The 15,857-nt window shown below is 37.5% G+C and overlaps 1 protein-coding gene across 1 annotated transcript; it reads right to left on the bottom strand.

Annotated features, from left to right (window-relative positions):
• Nucleotides 1-12,034: 12,034 nt before the first annotated feature.
• Nucleotides 12,035-15,576, bottom strand: LOC114280566 (dnaJ protein homolog). Its single transcript, XM_028222941.2, has 6 exons — nt 15,035-15,576; nt 14,049-14,202; nt 13,711-13,852; nt 13,338-13,614; nt 12,918-13,116; nt 12,035-12,541 (listed from the first exon to the last, which is right to left on the bottom strand). The coding sequence occupies exons 1-6, from the start codon at nt 15,182-15,184 to the stop codon at nt 12,222-12,224; spliced, it is 1,242 nt and encodes a 413-aa protein (XP_028078742.2). The 5' UTR covers nt 15,185-15,576; the 3' UTR covers nt 12,035-12,221.
• Between the last annotated feature and the right edge of the window lie 281 nt (nt 15,577-15,857).

Raw genomic sequence — 15,857 nt, forward strand, 5'->3', positions numbered from 1 at the left:
GCATTTATCTTCTTCTTCATTGTTTTCTTCTTTTTATTCATTTTTTTCTTTGTCTTCTACTTTTACTTCTTCACTTTCTTCTCTGGCTTCCGCTTCTGCACTGCTTTGCTTGATCTTTTTCTCCATTGCTTGCTTCTTATTCTTCTGTGTTGCCTTCTCCTTCTTCATTCTCTCATTTTTCTTCAGATGAATCTTCTAATGTCTCCTTGAATTTGACAATTGCCTTTTTTTATTTATTTTTCTTCTTTTTACCAATACAAAACTCCTCTTATGGATTTTTAACTAACTTCTTGTTATCTATCTGTAACAGAAGCCTCTTTTATTAGACAAATGTTACAAAATTCACTGAGAGAAAAAATTCAAATAAGATAGACAAAATTCATCTAAGTCATACTAATGGGAAACAAACTTCAGAGAAAATTGTATAAGTTAGAGAAAGTTACAGACAATGAGATAATTTTATGAGTCAGAGAAAATTATGAAACAAGCAACATAATTTAGATATCAGAGAAAATCAATCAGGGCATATAAGTTAATGTTACTATAATTGTGTCAGAAAAATTTGGATTTCAAAGAAAATTCATTAAAAGAGCAAAAATGAACAGTGGTAATAAAAAAATAACATAAATTGAAATTTCAAAGAAAATTGATCTCAATTAGTCAAGGCACATAAGTTATGGGTCAGATAAAATTAATCTAAATCATACTAATGGGATACAAATTTCAGAGAAAATTTTATCGACTAGAGAAAATTACACACAAGGACAATTAATTTTATGGGCCAGAGAAAATTATGAAACAAGCAACATAATTTAGATATGAGAGAAAATCAATCAAGGAAGATAAAATAATGTCACTATAATTGTGGTCAAAGAAATTTGGATTCTAGAGAAAATTCATTACAAGGGCAGAAATAAACAGTGTTAATCAAAGAAGCAACATAAATTGAAATTTTAGAGAAAATTGATCTTAATCAGTCAAGGCACATAAGTTATGGGCCAGAGAAAATTATGAAACAACTAACATAATTCAGATATCAGAGAAAATCAATCAGGGCATATAAGTTAATGTGTTACAATTATGGTCAGAGAAATTTGGATTCTAGAGAAAATTCATTACAATAACAGAAATAAACCAGTGGTAATCAAAGAAGAAACATAAATTGAAAGTTCAGAGGAAATTGATCTCAATCAATCAAGGCACAGGGAGGGAAACAAACCGGTGGTCAGAGAAATTTTAGAATTTCACTGAGATTTCAATGGCGATAGAAATCTAACCTGTCGTGGTATAAGAGAGTGGATTGGTGTCTTCTGCAATTGTTTGGTTAAGCTTTGCAGGTTCCACTTGGCACATCTTGGGAAGTTAGTTGTGTTACTGTCTTCCGAGTCAATGATATTCGTATGTTCACATAGCCAATACTATGATAGAAATAAAAGTAATTAAATTTTGTTAAATACACAAATTTGTAAGTATCATAACAATAACTTTGAATGGAAATTATACTTACCAACAATGCAATGACACACTCCGTAACTTTTTCTGGAGTTTTGTACAATGCTGTGATAGAATCGATCAATGTTAATGTGATTGCTTCTGACCAATCATATTGTTTCATTGATTCAAGGGGTTCCACGTATTTTATAAAAACTCACCCTATTGAATTCCGGTGAGACACAAGTACAAAGTAACAATGATTGCTACATCTTTGAAATCAGTTGGTTGCTTGCCTTTCATTGCTTTGACCAAGATATTTTTAAGAACATGACCAGTGAGCCTTGTGTCCTTTGGGAACCTTCTCCTTAGAAAAGTAAATTTTGACTTTTTAGAGTATCTTAATGACATTACTCATTTACCTCCTTACAAACTAAAAACCAAGGTCATGTCATTGGTTGTAAAGGTCAAGTTCTTTTTACCAACTGTGAATGCTTTCGTTTTTTCATTGTAACGTTGGATTATTACAACTACATCATCATCAAATTTTCTAGATTTCCTTGGATCCATTCTTCCAGTGGTTAGAGCTTGGATCAAATACCAGAATGAGGTCTTTTGAAACTCTTCAAGCTGGTTTGAATTGAATTTAAGTGTTTGAAAAAAAGAGACAACAAATGAGAGGTTGGATCGGTACTGAATACTGTAATGAGCTCTCTTTCTTTGGAGTTTAACAGGTTTTTTCTCCATTAAGCTTGAGTCTTTTAAAGTTGGAATATTCATCTTGATGCTAGTTGCTTCATCACCTTGGACTTGTGTGTTTTGACAAGGAGTTTGTGGTGTTTTGCTTCTTTTTTATCTTAGATCATAAGAAGATTGAGAGAGTTTCTGTTTCTTGCTTGGTGTTTCTGGTGTTTTGCTGCTTTTACGTTTTGCCATTTCTAGACAATGATTGTAGACACCCCATTTTTGACCGACGGTAAGACTCAGATGTCACTGATTGAGCGCTTGGTGATGTTGCATAATGTGCTCGTTCAGAAGTTTCAGAGTTGCGGCCGTGAGCCCTGCCTCCGGACTTCCGAACCCTCTTCTGTGCCTTGTCTCGGTTTGCAAACCAGACTCGATTTTCTCTGTTTCTTTTCCTGAGGAGAGGGAGAGGTCCAGTAGACCATCTCTCAATGTCCGCAGGCTACATTTCGTGGCCGTAGGCCATTTTGCCCATTTCGGAGTCCGGTTTTCGATTTTTCGGGACCATTGGCCGTGTGCCTCGGTTCGGGACCGCCTAACCACCTCCGTTTGTTCTAATTTTTGGCATACTCCTTATTTGCTCCCTTTTGAGGGACACTGGGGTCTGAGAAACCCACTTCGTGGCCGAATGCCACTTTCGGTGCTTAACAGCCCATTTTCGGGACCTCGAACTGCGCGTTTTGGCCCCCGAACTTTCGTTTTGCAACGGTTTTCGTTCATTTTTGGCAGGTACCTCTGTTTTATCACCGGGGAGGTCACTGAAGGGTGGGAGGCCAGCAATTGTTGCAGCAACCAGTTATACATCCTCTGACGCCCTCCGGCGCCCGTTTTTCACACTTCCAGGCTAATGTTGAACACCTTAGGCCCACATTCTTAAACTTTGAACCACATATTTGTGATGTACACACATGGGAGGACCCTAAAAGTTGGTGGCCGGCCATTAATGTTACTTGACCCTTTTGACCCCCTCCTTCCGGGCTAATGTTGAACACCTTGGGCCCATTTTCTTGAATTTTGAACCACATATTTGTGATGTACACACATGAGAAGACCCTAAAAGTTGGTGGCCGGCCAGTAATTCCACCTGACCCTTTTGAACCCCTCTTTCCGAGCTAATGTTGAACCCCTTGGACCCACTTTCTTGGACTTTTAACCACAGGGTTGTGTTGTACACAGATAGGAGGACACCATCAGTTGGTGGCCGGCCACTAAATCTGATTGACCCTTTTGACCCCTAGCCGGCCGGCTAGGGGGTGTGGCCGGCCGGCCACCTGCAGCAAAAGTAACAGGCCGGCCGAGCTCCTTGCACTGTGCACTTTACAGCTGTGGAGCTTTATCCCCCAGAAAATATCAATGTCCGGGGGATATTTTGTGGGGGAAAGTTGCTCTCCTTTTCCCCCACCTTTACACCCCCTTTTTTGCCCTTATAACCAGCTGGTGGCTTCACTTGTAGGGGTTAGAAAAATTGTTCTTCAAGCTTCCATACACAAAGCCATCTTTATCCCTCTCATTTCCTTGAAAACTTCCAAGTCCCTAATCACCATTTCTTCTACACCACCAAGCTCTACCATCACCACTTCATTTCCAGCAATAAGGAAGGCTTCTCAAAGGCTAAAGGAGCTGCAAATTGATCCAAGAAGCAACAAAAGCTTTAGTCTTCAAGGGTGAGTGACATTTCTCCTCTTTGACCCTTTTTCTTGATCCATTTGTAAGCCCCACATGCTTTTTGTTTCAAGCTCCGGCCCTAACTGAAAGGGGCCTTCTTTTGAGCTCATCTTCACTTTTCATTAAGGGCTCAACCCTGTTTGAGCCCTCCATGATGCACTTGCTTCATTGATCCTCTTATATGTCATAATCTTGCATGCTATTTTTGGCCCATGAGTAATCTGTTTTTGAGCATCTTGTAAACTGATATTAGGCTTATTTTGAGCCCCTCTTCAACATTGAAGAAGGGCTCAACACCATTTGGGACTTCCATGTTGTACTTACCTTTATACTCCTCTTTTCTTTCCCATTCTTGCATGCAATGGCAGCCTACCATGCTTTTGTTTTTGGCCATTTTACAGTTCTGAAAAAGTGCTTATTTTGGTCCATTATTTATATTTCATTTAGGTCCTTTCATGGTTTGGGACCTCCATATGCCACTTCATGTTATATCTCTCTTTTATTCCCCATTCTTGCATGTTTAGTTAGCCTATCATGCTTTTGTTTTTGGCCATTTTACAGTTCTGAAAATAGTCCTATTTTGGCCCATTATATATGTTTTATTAAGGGTCTTTGGCTGTTTGGTGAATATTTTGCATACCTCATGTTATAGCCATTTTTGAACCTCATTTTGCATCACATTTCTATCATGTTTGTATACTGATTTTGGGGCTGCCATATACTGTAAATATTCTTATTTTTGGTCCCTCTTCAGTGTTGTAGAAGGGAATTTTTCAGTTTGGATTTTGCTTATATCACTTGCTTCATTACCCCTCTTTTGGCCCCTATTCTTGCATGCCATTTTTGCCATACCTATGCTTGCTGTTTGGCCATGTTTATAACTGTGAAAGTGCCTTTTTTGGGACTGTCTAGCTTCTGTCTTTGCATTGCATGTCCATATTGTGCATGTTTGGCATAGCTATAGGCCATTTCGGGTGCCTAAATTCGCATTTCGGGGCAATTCCATGCATTTGGTGTCATTTCGCCTCATTTCGGGACTGTTTTCCCCCATATCTTAGTGCTGAAATTCTATTAGAATGATTTCTATTCATTTCATGTCATTACATCGCATTCTATCATTGCCTCGGTTTGCGTGCCCGTGTGCACGCATTTCGAGGCACTTCATTTTTATCCGCCGGCGTCCTATGTGAGTGTGGCTGAGGCTCACTCATGTTGGTATAAGCCCATATCATGCTTTCATGTCATTCGCATTGTGTATGCCATCGCCTCGGTTTGCGTGCCCGTGTGCACGCATTTCGAGGCACTCTATTTTCATCCGCCGGCGTCCTATGTGAGTGTGGCTGAGGCTCACTCATGTTGGTATAAGCCCATATCATGTTTTCATGTCATTACATCGCATTCTATCATTGCCTCGGTTTGCGTGCCCGTGTGCACGCATTTCGAGGCACTCCATTTTCATCCGCCGGCATCCTATGTGAGTGTGGCTGAGGCTCACTCATGTTGGTATAAGCCCATATCATGTTTTTATGTCATTACATCGCATTCTATCATTGCCTCGGTTTGCGTGCCAGTGTGCACGTATTTCGAGGCACTTCATTTTTATCCGCCGGCATCTTATGTGAGTGTGGCTGAGGCTCACTCATGTTGGTATAAGCCCATATCATGTTTTCATGTCATTGCATCGCATTTTGCCATCGCCTCGGTTTGCGTGCCGGTGTGCACGCATTTCGAGGCACTTCATTTTTATCCGCCGGCATCTTATGTGAGTGTGGCTGAGGCTCACTCATGTTGGTATAAGCCCATATCATGTTTTCATGTCATCGCATCACATTCCGTCATTGCCTCGATTTGCGTGCCTGTGTGCACGCATTTGGAGGCACTTCATTTTCATCCGTCGGCATCCTATGTGAGTATGGCTGAGGCTCACTCATGTTGGTATAAGCCCATATCACATTTTCATGTCATTCGCATTGTGTATGCCATTACCTCGGTTTGCGTGCCCGTGTGCATGCATTTCGAGACACCTCATTTTCGTAGCATAGCGCATACTAGGTTGTATCTTAGTTTGCATTCTGTCATTTTCTCGATTTGTGTGCCCGTGTGCACGCACTTCGAGGCATCTCATTTTTATAGCATAGTGCATACTAGGTTGTATCTTAGATCACATTCTGCCATTTTCTCGGTTTGCGTGCCTGCGTGCACGCATTTCGAGGCATGTCATTCCGTAGCATTGTGTATGTTAGGATTATATCTTAGTTGCATTTCATGCATATCATGCATATTGCATCGTGTTCGGGATAGGAGTTAGCCCTGGCACGGGAAACGAGGTGCGTTTCGTACTTCGAGTGACGGAACGTGTCTCAATTCCCCAGTCACCGACACTCCGGATTATCCATGATGGAGTTAGGTTCTTGTTGTGTTTATATGTGCATTCATCCCATATTAAATTGTGCAATTCGACTCCTCGGCCATCATGCCTCGATATGCGTAATTGGTGGCACGAGGATCGAGGCATGCATATATCTGTGAAAATACATTGCTATGCCCCTTTCCTGCTCTCTGTTGCAGCAAAATCAGGAATCAGCAACTTTTCGGGACTTGGCACGCTTTTCAAGAATAGCAGGTGTAAACAGAGGCTAATTGGGGCATTCCGGTGGATTTCCGCGCAAGACAACTCGGACATGCATCATCCATCAGAAGCAAGGCAGTCCCTGGCTTGCATGCCAGTTTGTCAGCTTTCTTAGTTAATTTGTTAATTAATTAGGAATTTGTACATTATTCGGACTGTAATATTTTGGACTGTAATATTCTTTTATTCGGGACTGTATATTTATTCGGACCCTCTGCGCGAGGGCACAACTGTAATAAGTGTGCGTGAGTGTGATGTATGTCTTCCAACCCCACGTCTTTCTCCCTTTTATTTATCCGCTTATGATGGTTAGATTAGGGCATATTTAAATTAGCATACAGTATGACAGCATGTTTGCATTCATTCATCTGTATTGCATGCACCGGGCTCAGCGCATCATACTAACTGCATTGTACTTTCAATTTCAAAGTTGAATACATGATAGTTGTAACATTTCATATGCCATCTTAGAATAGCCGAGCCTGCTATAATTGCATTTTGCATGCGTTGCATTAGGCATTTCTGTATAGTTAGGATCATGCATGATTTCTAATGAATTCCTATTTTGGCTTGGAGTACTCGGTAAGCTTTATGCTTTAGCATCCTTGCATGCGTGTGAGTGACTGCCATGAATAGCATGCTTATCATGAGGCTATGTGCTTATCTGATATAACTGCCTGAATGCCTGTGGGTGAAGGTTGGGTTACTTAAATTGGAATAAATCATCAAATGTTTTAAAGCCTACTTGCGGGTAGCAAACCATTTTCAAAAACAAACATGAAATGTTTCGTTCCAATTCAGGCGACCCGGTCTATATTTGTATGCTGTACGCATCACATAGTAACCTAGGCTAATAAACCGGAATAAGAACTCACAATGTTTTCAAAAATCGATATCATGGTTAGTAGAGGCCGGTCTATGACCGGGCGAGCGGGGGTGCTCACGAAGTGACCTTCCCCAATCGTACCCAAGTTCCCGAGCCGAGGCAACTTTGGTGATGACAGACACGTGGCCTTTTGGCACCGAGTCAGGGTTTCCTAAATTTCCCAAAATAAAATATTTAGGTGGCGACTCTGTATCTGGCAAAGTAGTCCATGTTTCCCACTTCTTTCAAAAAAATCTGTTTTCTCAAAAACGATTTGCCGGATTTGGACTCTTTGGTTCAGACTTAGAACCGTGACTAACGAAAGTCGAGTCCGAGCTGTGGCGAGATCCCCCGCGGGCTTGTTACAATGATGAAAACATAAAGACGTCAACATTAAATCCCAAAGAAAATTGAACATGCTAGAGAAAATTGGACATGTCAGAGAAAATTAGACACTGAAAATTAAATATCAGAGTACTAATTGTTTTCCTGTGGAATACATCTAGCCACAGAAAATTTTCATTCCCAGAGAAAATTAACAAAGCAATATAAACATGCAAGAGAAATTTTCAATAATTGTTAAAATTACATATAGAAGTAAAATATAGCCAGAGAAAATTAAAAAAAAAAAAAAACATATATCTAGCAAGCACAGAAAATGAATATGATAGAGAAAAGTAAACATGACAAGTCAGAGAAAATTTTCATTCCACAATTAGCAAGATAAAATAAACAAAGTAACGTAAACATACCACAGAAAATTACACAACATTGAAACCAAGAATTGAACAAAATAAACATACTAGAAAAAATTGAGCATGGCAGACAGACACAAGGGAGAAAACTAATGTGATCAGAGAAAATTATAAATTCCAAAGAAACTTAGACGCTGACAAGAGAATACTAGGTGTTTTCATGTGGAATACATGTAGCCATAGCTAATTTTCATTCCCAGAGAAAATAACCAAAGCAACATAAATATGACAGATAAATTTTCAAAAATTGCTACAAATTAAATATAGATGTAAAATATAGCCAAAGAAAATTCAAGAAAGAAACATAAACCTAACAAGCACAAAAAATGAAAATGCCAGAGAAAATTACACATTCCAGAGAAAATTTCCATTCCATAATATTAAAATGCAAGAGAAATTTTCATACACAATCAGAGAAAATTAAACATGATAGAGACACACAAAAGAGAAAAGTGATGTGACCAGAGAAAATTATAAATGCCAACGAAACTTAGACACAAACAAAAGAATAATATTACATATATATGTAAAATATAGTCAGAGAAAATTCAAAAAAAAAACATAAATTTAGCAGGCATAGAAAATGAAAATGCCTGAGAAAATTACACATTCCAGAGAAATTTACAGACAAAATCACACAAACATGTTCAAGAATAAGATCAAAAAACAAAGAAATAATTTTTTTCCAAAATAAACATGCTAGAGAAAATTCAAAGAATAAACATATATCAAGCAAATATCAGAGAAATTCAAATGCCAGAGAAATTTACAGATAAAATCACACAAACATGTTCAAGAATAAGTTCAAAACACAGAGAAATAACTTTTTTCAAATTCATATAACTTTTTATTACGAAATTGAAACTCTAATTAATGGAAAGTTAATATATAATGCAATTAACTATGTTTCTAGAGAAAAACTCGTTGGATTGTAGAAAAACTTACCAAAGTTAGGATGAAACCCTAATTACGAACTGATATGCCCTGAGATGAAGATGCAATGTGACGAAGAAGAACTGAGATGACGATGAACAGTAAAAACGGGGTCAGAGAAATTTGTGAGAAAGGAATGTAAAAGATTTTTGCAGAAGATAATGAAACTCTAATGTCGATGATGAAGATGATATTGAAACCCTAATTCTACTGTTCTCTTACTCATGAAGATGGTTGGATGTTTGGAATGAAACTCAGTCGCCGGAATCCGGTTTAGTTTCTGCGTTGATTTGTGAAGGGTATTTTGGTCCATGAAATAATTAAAAATGCGTGTGATATAGTTAAGGGACCTGATGCATCACCCCTTTTTTTGGTGTCCTTTATCCTCTAAGTTACTATTGTTAGGGACCTTAAAAAAAAATTTCCTATATCTTTCTCAACTTAAAAAATAATAATTTAAATTAATATTTTCAAGAACTTAAATTTTTCATAGATTTTATGATGGTCATACAAAACGGACATTATTTTTTTTCTAAAAAATAACATAGGCTCCCAAAGTATAGAGATATTAATATGTATTTTATTAATATTGTTTTGATTTTTAGCTTACAGCCCCGGTACAAAGCCCGAAAACCGGGGCTCGAATTTGGCTCGAATTTGAGAAGGAAGAAGAAGAAGAATAAGAAGAAGAAGGAGAAGCAGAACTAGAGGGGGCCATAAAAATGGGGCTAGATGCGGAGGCGGAGGCGGGGTTGCGACGCGACGAGCGACGAGCGACGATCTGCGACGATCGGCCGACGAGCTACGACGACGACTCTCTCTCGCCTCTCGCCTTTGTTTCTCTCTCGCCTGTGTTCAAACAAAGAAGAAGAAGAAGAAAAGAAAAAAAGAAAGAAAAGGAAGAAAAAGGGAAAAAAAAAATTCGAAACACAAAACGAAAGAAGAAGAAGAAGAAAAGAAAGAAAGAAAGAAAAGGAAGAAAAAGGGGGGAAAAAAATTCGAAACACAAAATGGCGTCGTTTTGCATTTCGAGCCAAATTCGAGCCCTTGATTTCAGGCCCTCAAACATTTTTCTTTAGCTTATTAATATGTATTTTATTAAATGTCTTACACATTTTCACCAAATACATAACTAAATGTCTTAGAGCATCTCCAACGGTGACTCAAATTTTTCACCAAATTTGAGTCAAAAATGACCCATTTCACTAAATTTGATACCACTCGCTCCAACGGTTCACCTTTCACCAAATCTATCCCGGGACAACCGGGTGGTCGACCGGCCGGTTGACCGGTTAGGCAAAAAAAAAATTTTTTTTTTTTTTTTTTTTGGCGAATTGTCTAAACTTTTTTTTGAACTTTCTGAACTTTTTCGGGACGACCGGGGTGGTCGACCGGCCGGTTGACCGGTTAGGCAAATTTATTTATTTATTTTTTTTTAACGATTTGAACTTTTTTTCCTGAACTGTTTGAAACTTTTACTGGTTGACCAGTTGGTCAACCGACCGGGCAACCGGCTGGTTGACCGGTGTACCTCTTTCAACGGTCAGTAACAGTGATTTGGTAAAATCTGTGTCTCGTTCTCAGTTTGATGCTTTTTTTGCTGAAATCTCATTTTGATATCAATCTGGTGCAACGGTTGGAGCTTGAAAAAGTAGGTTTTTCATCAAAATTTGAATTTGATGCTAGGTTTGGTTCACCGTTGGAGATGGTCTTACACATTTTTACCAAATAAATAAATAAATGTCTTTCGTGTGAAGTTCACAAAATTGCAGACTCTACACTCATATGAAATATTTGATCATTTATTTAATAAAAAGTTTAATATCTCCAATATTATCTTTTTAACCTACTAAAATAATTAAAAACTAAAGTAACTAACTTCGATAACAATTCTATTATATAATTCCTTTCTTTTTAATTCTTTTTAAGCCCTTAATGGTCTAACTTCTTTCCACTTATGTTGTCCGAGTCATAGGATCCACTAGTTTCGTTTTAATAATTGAAATCATTAAATTTATACATCATTTAATTAAAAAAAATTAATTTAATAATTATAATTTATTTAATTTTTTGCATTTGCTATAAAAAAAATTATTTTCAAAAGTACTTATCTATATTTTTAAAGACATAATAAATAAGAAAAATTTATAAAATAAATTATTTAAATTATCAAAACAAGACCTATACTAAACTCAAAAGCTGAGACAACCTCCAATCCGGATCTAGAAAAGTCCAATCCTAAAATTAAATTAACCTAATTGTGATACCTTACCTTGTTTTACGAGGCCAGCCCTTTTTCTTCTTTCAAAAAAAGAAAAAATTGTCTATGATTTTTTCCTTTCATGATTTTTCAATTTGATTAATAAGTCACGATAAATAATAGTTGTTATCAGTTTAACTAGCGATAATTTCTAGAGCTTCGACTTTTTTAAGATCTAGTTTCAGAAATTTCCCTATTTGATTCACCTAATATTAATCTCCAAAACTTAGATCTAGTTTCAGAGATTTCCCTATGTGATTCACCTAATATTAATCTCTAAAACCTCGACTCCTTGAAGTCTAACTTTAGAGATTCTCCTATGTGGTTAGGCGTAGTATTGAACTATTCAAGCTGCACAAAAAAATTCTCATCCAGTCTATCTGCCACTTAGGATTGTTACGGTATTAAAATTTTCCCAGGTGTTTAAATAAAATAAAATAACATTCAAGCATGCATATGGACTCTGGATTTCATTTGAGTAAATTTTCTGTACTAATTCCAAAGAAAAAATCAAAATCAAAATCAAAATCGCCTTTCTTGTACTACTTAAAATAAAAGGGCATATTATAGCCCCCACAATTTACTGAAACCCAGAACTAACCACCCAGTACATAATGAATGAGAGCGATATGAGAAATCGCCAGTTATTCAGGCTAAGCAAGTAATCACCCAACAAACATGGAAACAACATTTCACAACAAAAATAGCCAAAAAGTCAAGAAAATGAAGAACAAATAAAAGAGACAATGAAGTTCACAAAAAACGAAGTTCACATTTTTATAACAAAATGTTTTCCCAGAGCAAACATGATATACCTGACCAGGAAATCAAACAACACACACAGTTTTGAGGTTTCAAGCCACCAGTACAGACTAATTGTTACCTAACTAGTCCTGCAATCATCTTCGTTGTTAAATGAAAATGTTCAAAAATCATCACTCACTGCTGGGCACACTGCACTCTCTGAGCTCCACCGCCGCCATGCATATCCTCGTCCTCATCATATGCCTCATGCATCTGCTTTCTCCGCATCTCCTCTTCAATGTTGACATCATGCAAAGTCGTCTCCTCACACTCGTCGAGTTCCATATCTGTCATTTCTGTCAATGGCTTCGGTGGCAATACCGCCTCCAGAGCCTTAACCTGCTCTGGGCTCAGAGAGTCTGGGAATTCCACGGTGAAATGGATATACAACTTCCCCTTCATGAATGGCCTCCGGTATATCGGCATACCCTCTTCGTAGATTGCCTTGAATTGATCTATGCATTTTACAAGAAATTTGCATCATTGAGAATTTAGTGAGGGAAAGAGAAAAAAAAAATTTCCTTTGTTTGTTTACAAGGAAAGAAGTAGAAACTACAATAAAGTTAATTTCTTAGTACAACCCATATTTTTTACAAGCCACGAGGAAACCTATATTTGTCCATGCCAAAAGTGACCTATAATTGAAAACTCAAAATTTTCTCTTTTTCTTACAAAATTTTCATTCTAATTAGATGTTTAGGTGAATATTTTTTCCTTTCTATTTCTTTTCTTCTTTCACTTCACTTTCTTTCATTTTCATTTTCCACATTTTTTTTCTTTCATTCTAATGAAACAGAGCCTAAGACAACTCGAAATTGCTTCCTCACTAACCTGGCTTGATGACTTCCCCGGGGTTCGATTTAATAAGGAGCTGCCTACCATCCAAATGAGTCAATATGAACTGGAAGCCACATAGAGCCTCCGTCAATGACAAGGTGTGTTCAACAAAAAGGTCATCGCCCTTTCTCTTGAACTTCGGATGTTCCTTTTGCTGCAGAACAAATACTATATCCCCAGTAACTGTATCAGGCTGCAAAGGGACACAAACCAAGTAACAAACAATTAAAATGCTCATTGATCAAGCAATAATTGACATATACATTACTAGATGAAAAAAAAATTGAGAAAAATTTTGAAAAGAAAAAGAACAAAAAGTATATAAAACTAGATGAAATGTTTCCAACTCCCTATTCAAATCCCCAACTATACACAGCGTAAAAGTACAACCAAAATCTCAATTTCATAACATACCGCTTCATCAGCCTCCCCTGGGAATGTAATCTTCTGGCCATTTTGCATGCCCTTCTCCACAATGACTTCCAGCACCTTCTTCTCCTGAACAACCTTCTCACCTTTGCACTGAGGGCAACGATCTTTATCATTGATAGTCTCTCCAGTTCCCTTGCATTCATTACAAGGATGCTGCATCTGCTGAATCATTGAGGGACCAAGCTGCCTAATCGAGACCTTCATTCCAGTCCCTTGACAGCTAGAACATTTCATTGAAGCACCAGATTTTGAACCTTTCCTGTCGTTGGTGTAACACGAATCCACCCATATAAGAAGCTACATTCAGTTGCAAAATCCAGAAACAATGATCACACACATCACGGAAACTACTCACCCATTGCACTTTGAGCAAAGGACATTTCGAGCTAGGGAAAGTTTTTTAGAGATTCCACTGTACAAGTCCTCAAGAGAGACCTTCAAGGGATGGACTACATCTTCTCCCCTCCTCTGCCTTCGGCCTCTGCTGCTACCGCCACCTGGAGACAAACAAAACGATTAATTCACTGGCGACTTTGATCCCTTTCTCTTTACACCATAACACTCCAAATAGTCAAATTAAGACCTCTACAATGAATACTCCCATAAGCACACCAGAAAGTAATACTTTTTAGCACAACAAAAATAGCAAGACCATACACCATAGAGTAAATACCAAGCATCTAGATGTCTCACCTCCACCAAAGAAGGATTGGAAGATGTCAAATGGGTCATGCATGCCGCCGCCACCACCCATTCCTTCCTTAAGTGCATCCTCACCATACTGATCGTAGATCTCACGCTTCTCAGGGTCACTCAGCACCTCATAAGCTTGAGCAAGCTCCTTAAACTGCAATAGAATCCAACAATCAAGTTCCACCTCTAATGCGACCAAAAATGTAGAATGAACTGAATAAATGAATAAAATTCTTTCAAAATAAAAATATTTCCCTTTCAATTGATGTTGAAAGGATAGGAATGAGAAAACCAACAATCAATCATCCCAGGTAACCATGCGTCAATCAAACAAATGGGTCATGCATGAAAATGAAACATTTTACCCAAGATCATTGTACACAAAACATGCTTCATGAGAAGGTTGAAAACTAAATTACTACAAATTCTCTCTAGTTAACTAAACAGGTAATGGAAATGCGATTCTAATATGTATTCCTTTTCTTTCCTTCAATTTAGTTTTCCCGGGCGTAATTTTCTTGTATGACATTCTTCACAAATTCGTGACTCTCACCACCACAATCTTGGCTGATAATAGATATTCCCAATTGAAAACAAGTAAAAGACTTGAAATCACAACAAAACAACAACCCCATTGTGTATCCAAAAACACCATGATCCCCCATGAATTCCAGAGAAAAATCCTCTCTTTCACTTTATACTAGTTTACCAGTCAAGAAACCCAAAATCGTTTCACACAATCCTACTTATCTATCTTCAAACTTGTTCACAATAAAAACAAGAATTCATTTTCTTGTAAACCAAACAAAGTATGACACTGTTCATAAAAGGGAAAAGGAATTAATGAAATCAAAACCCAATAAGAATTTAATGAAGAACAACCCCTTCACCATCTCAAATACAACGACATAGACAATAAAAAAAAAATTAAAAATTAAAATTCACAGAAGAGAATTAACAAAGTAAGGGCTCTGAAAAGGAGTTACCTTCTCTGGGTCACCACCCTTATCAGGATGGTTCTTGATGGCGGCTTTACGATAGGCCTTTTTGAGATCATCCTGAGTGGCGTTCTTCGACACCCCTAATACCTCATAGTACTTGCTATTATCACTCTTCTTCGGTGCCCTCCCAAACATCTTCTTCTTCTTCAATCTCTTCTGATCAAAACCCTAGTTCCCAAATTCTATGTACAATTGAGACTTGAATGCGTGTATGAATATATGTACTTGAATGCGTGTATGAATATATGTAATTTCCAGGGAGTTCAAGAGAAACAGCTCAGAAAGACACAAGAATCGCAACGGAAAAGAGACTCGGATGGGGTATATATAGGATATTAATATTAATAATAGTATGTGAAAATGCTTTTTGTTTTTTTGAGATCATAGGAATGGAGGGTTGAGATGAGAGGGTGATGGTGGGGGTGGCATCTGAGAAGAAGTGTGTGGACGAGTCCAGAGGGTTTTGGGAATTTTTGTTGGGTGTCAAGGAAGGAATTTGGAGCGTTGGATGAATTTATCGGATGGATGAGATTTGCGTTCCAGAGGGTTCTCTAAATGGCTTTGCAGCCACATACACGGTTGATTTTTGACTTTTCAGCGGTGTTTTGAAAAGTTGGTATAAATTTTTTTTAATTTTTTTGACTTTTTTTTTAACAAAAAGTTAAGTTATTTTGGATAAAAAAAATTGATTTTTTTTAAAAGAAATGCCAAAAAACTAGCTTTTTTGGTGCGTTTCCAGAAAACTTTAGTATTTTGCTTGGAAACTTTTATTTTTAGTAAAAAAAAAAAATTATCATAAATTATTACA

This window comes from Camellia sinensis, chromosome 14 (genome assembly GCF_055761805.1).
Source record: "Camellia sinensis isolate YWXY chromosome 14, ASM5576180v1, whole genome shotgun sequence".
In the NCBI taxonomy this organism is placed as follows: domain Eukaryota; kingdom Viridiplantae; phylum Streptophyta; class Magnoliopsida; order Ericales; family Theaceae; genus Camellia; species Camellia sinensis.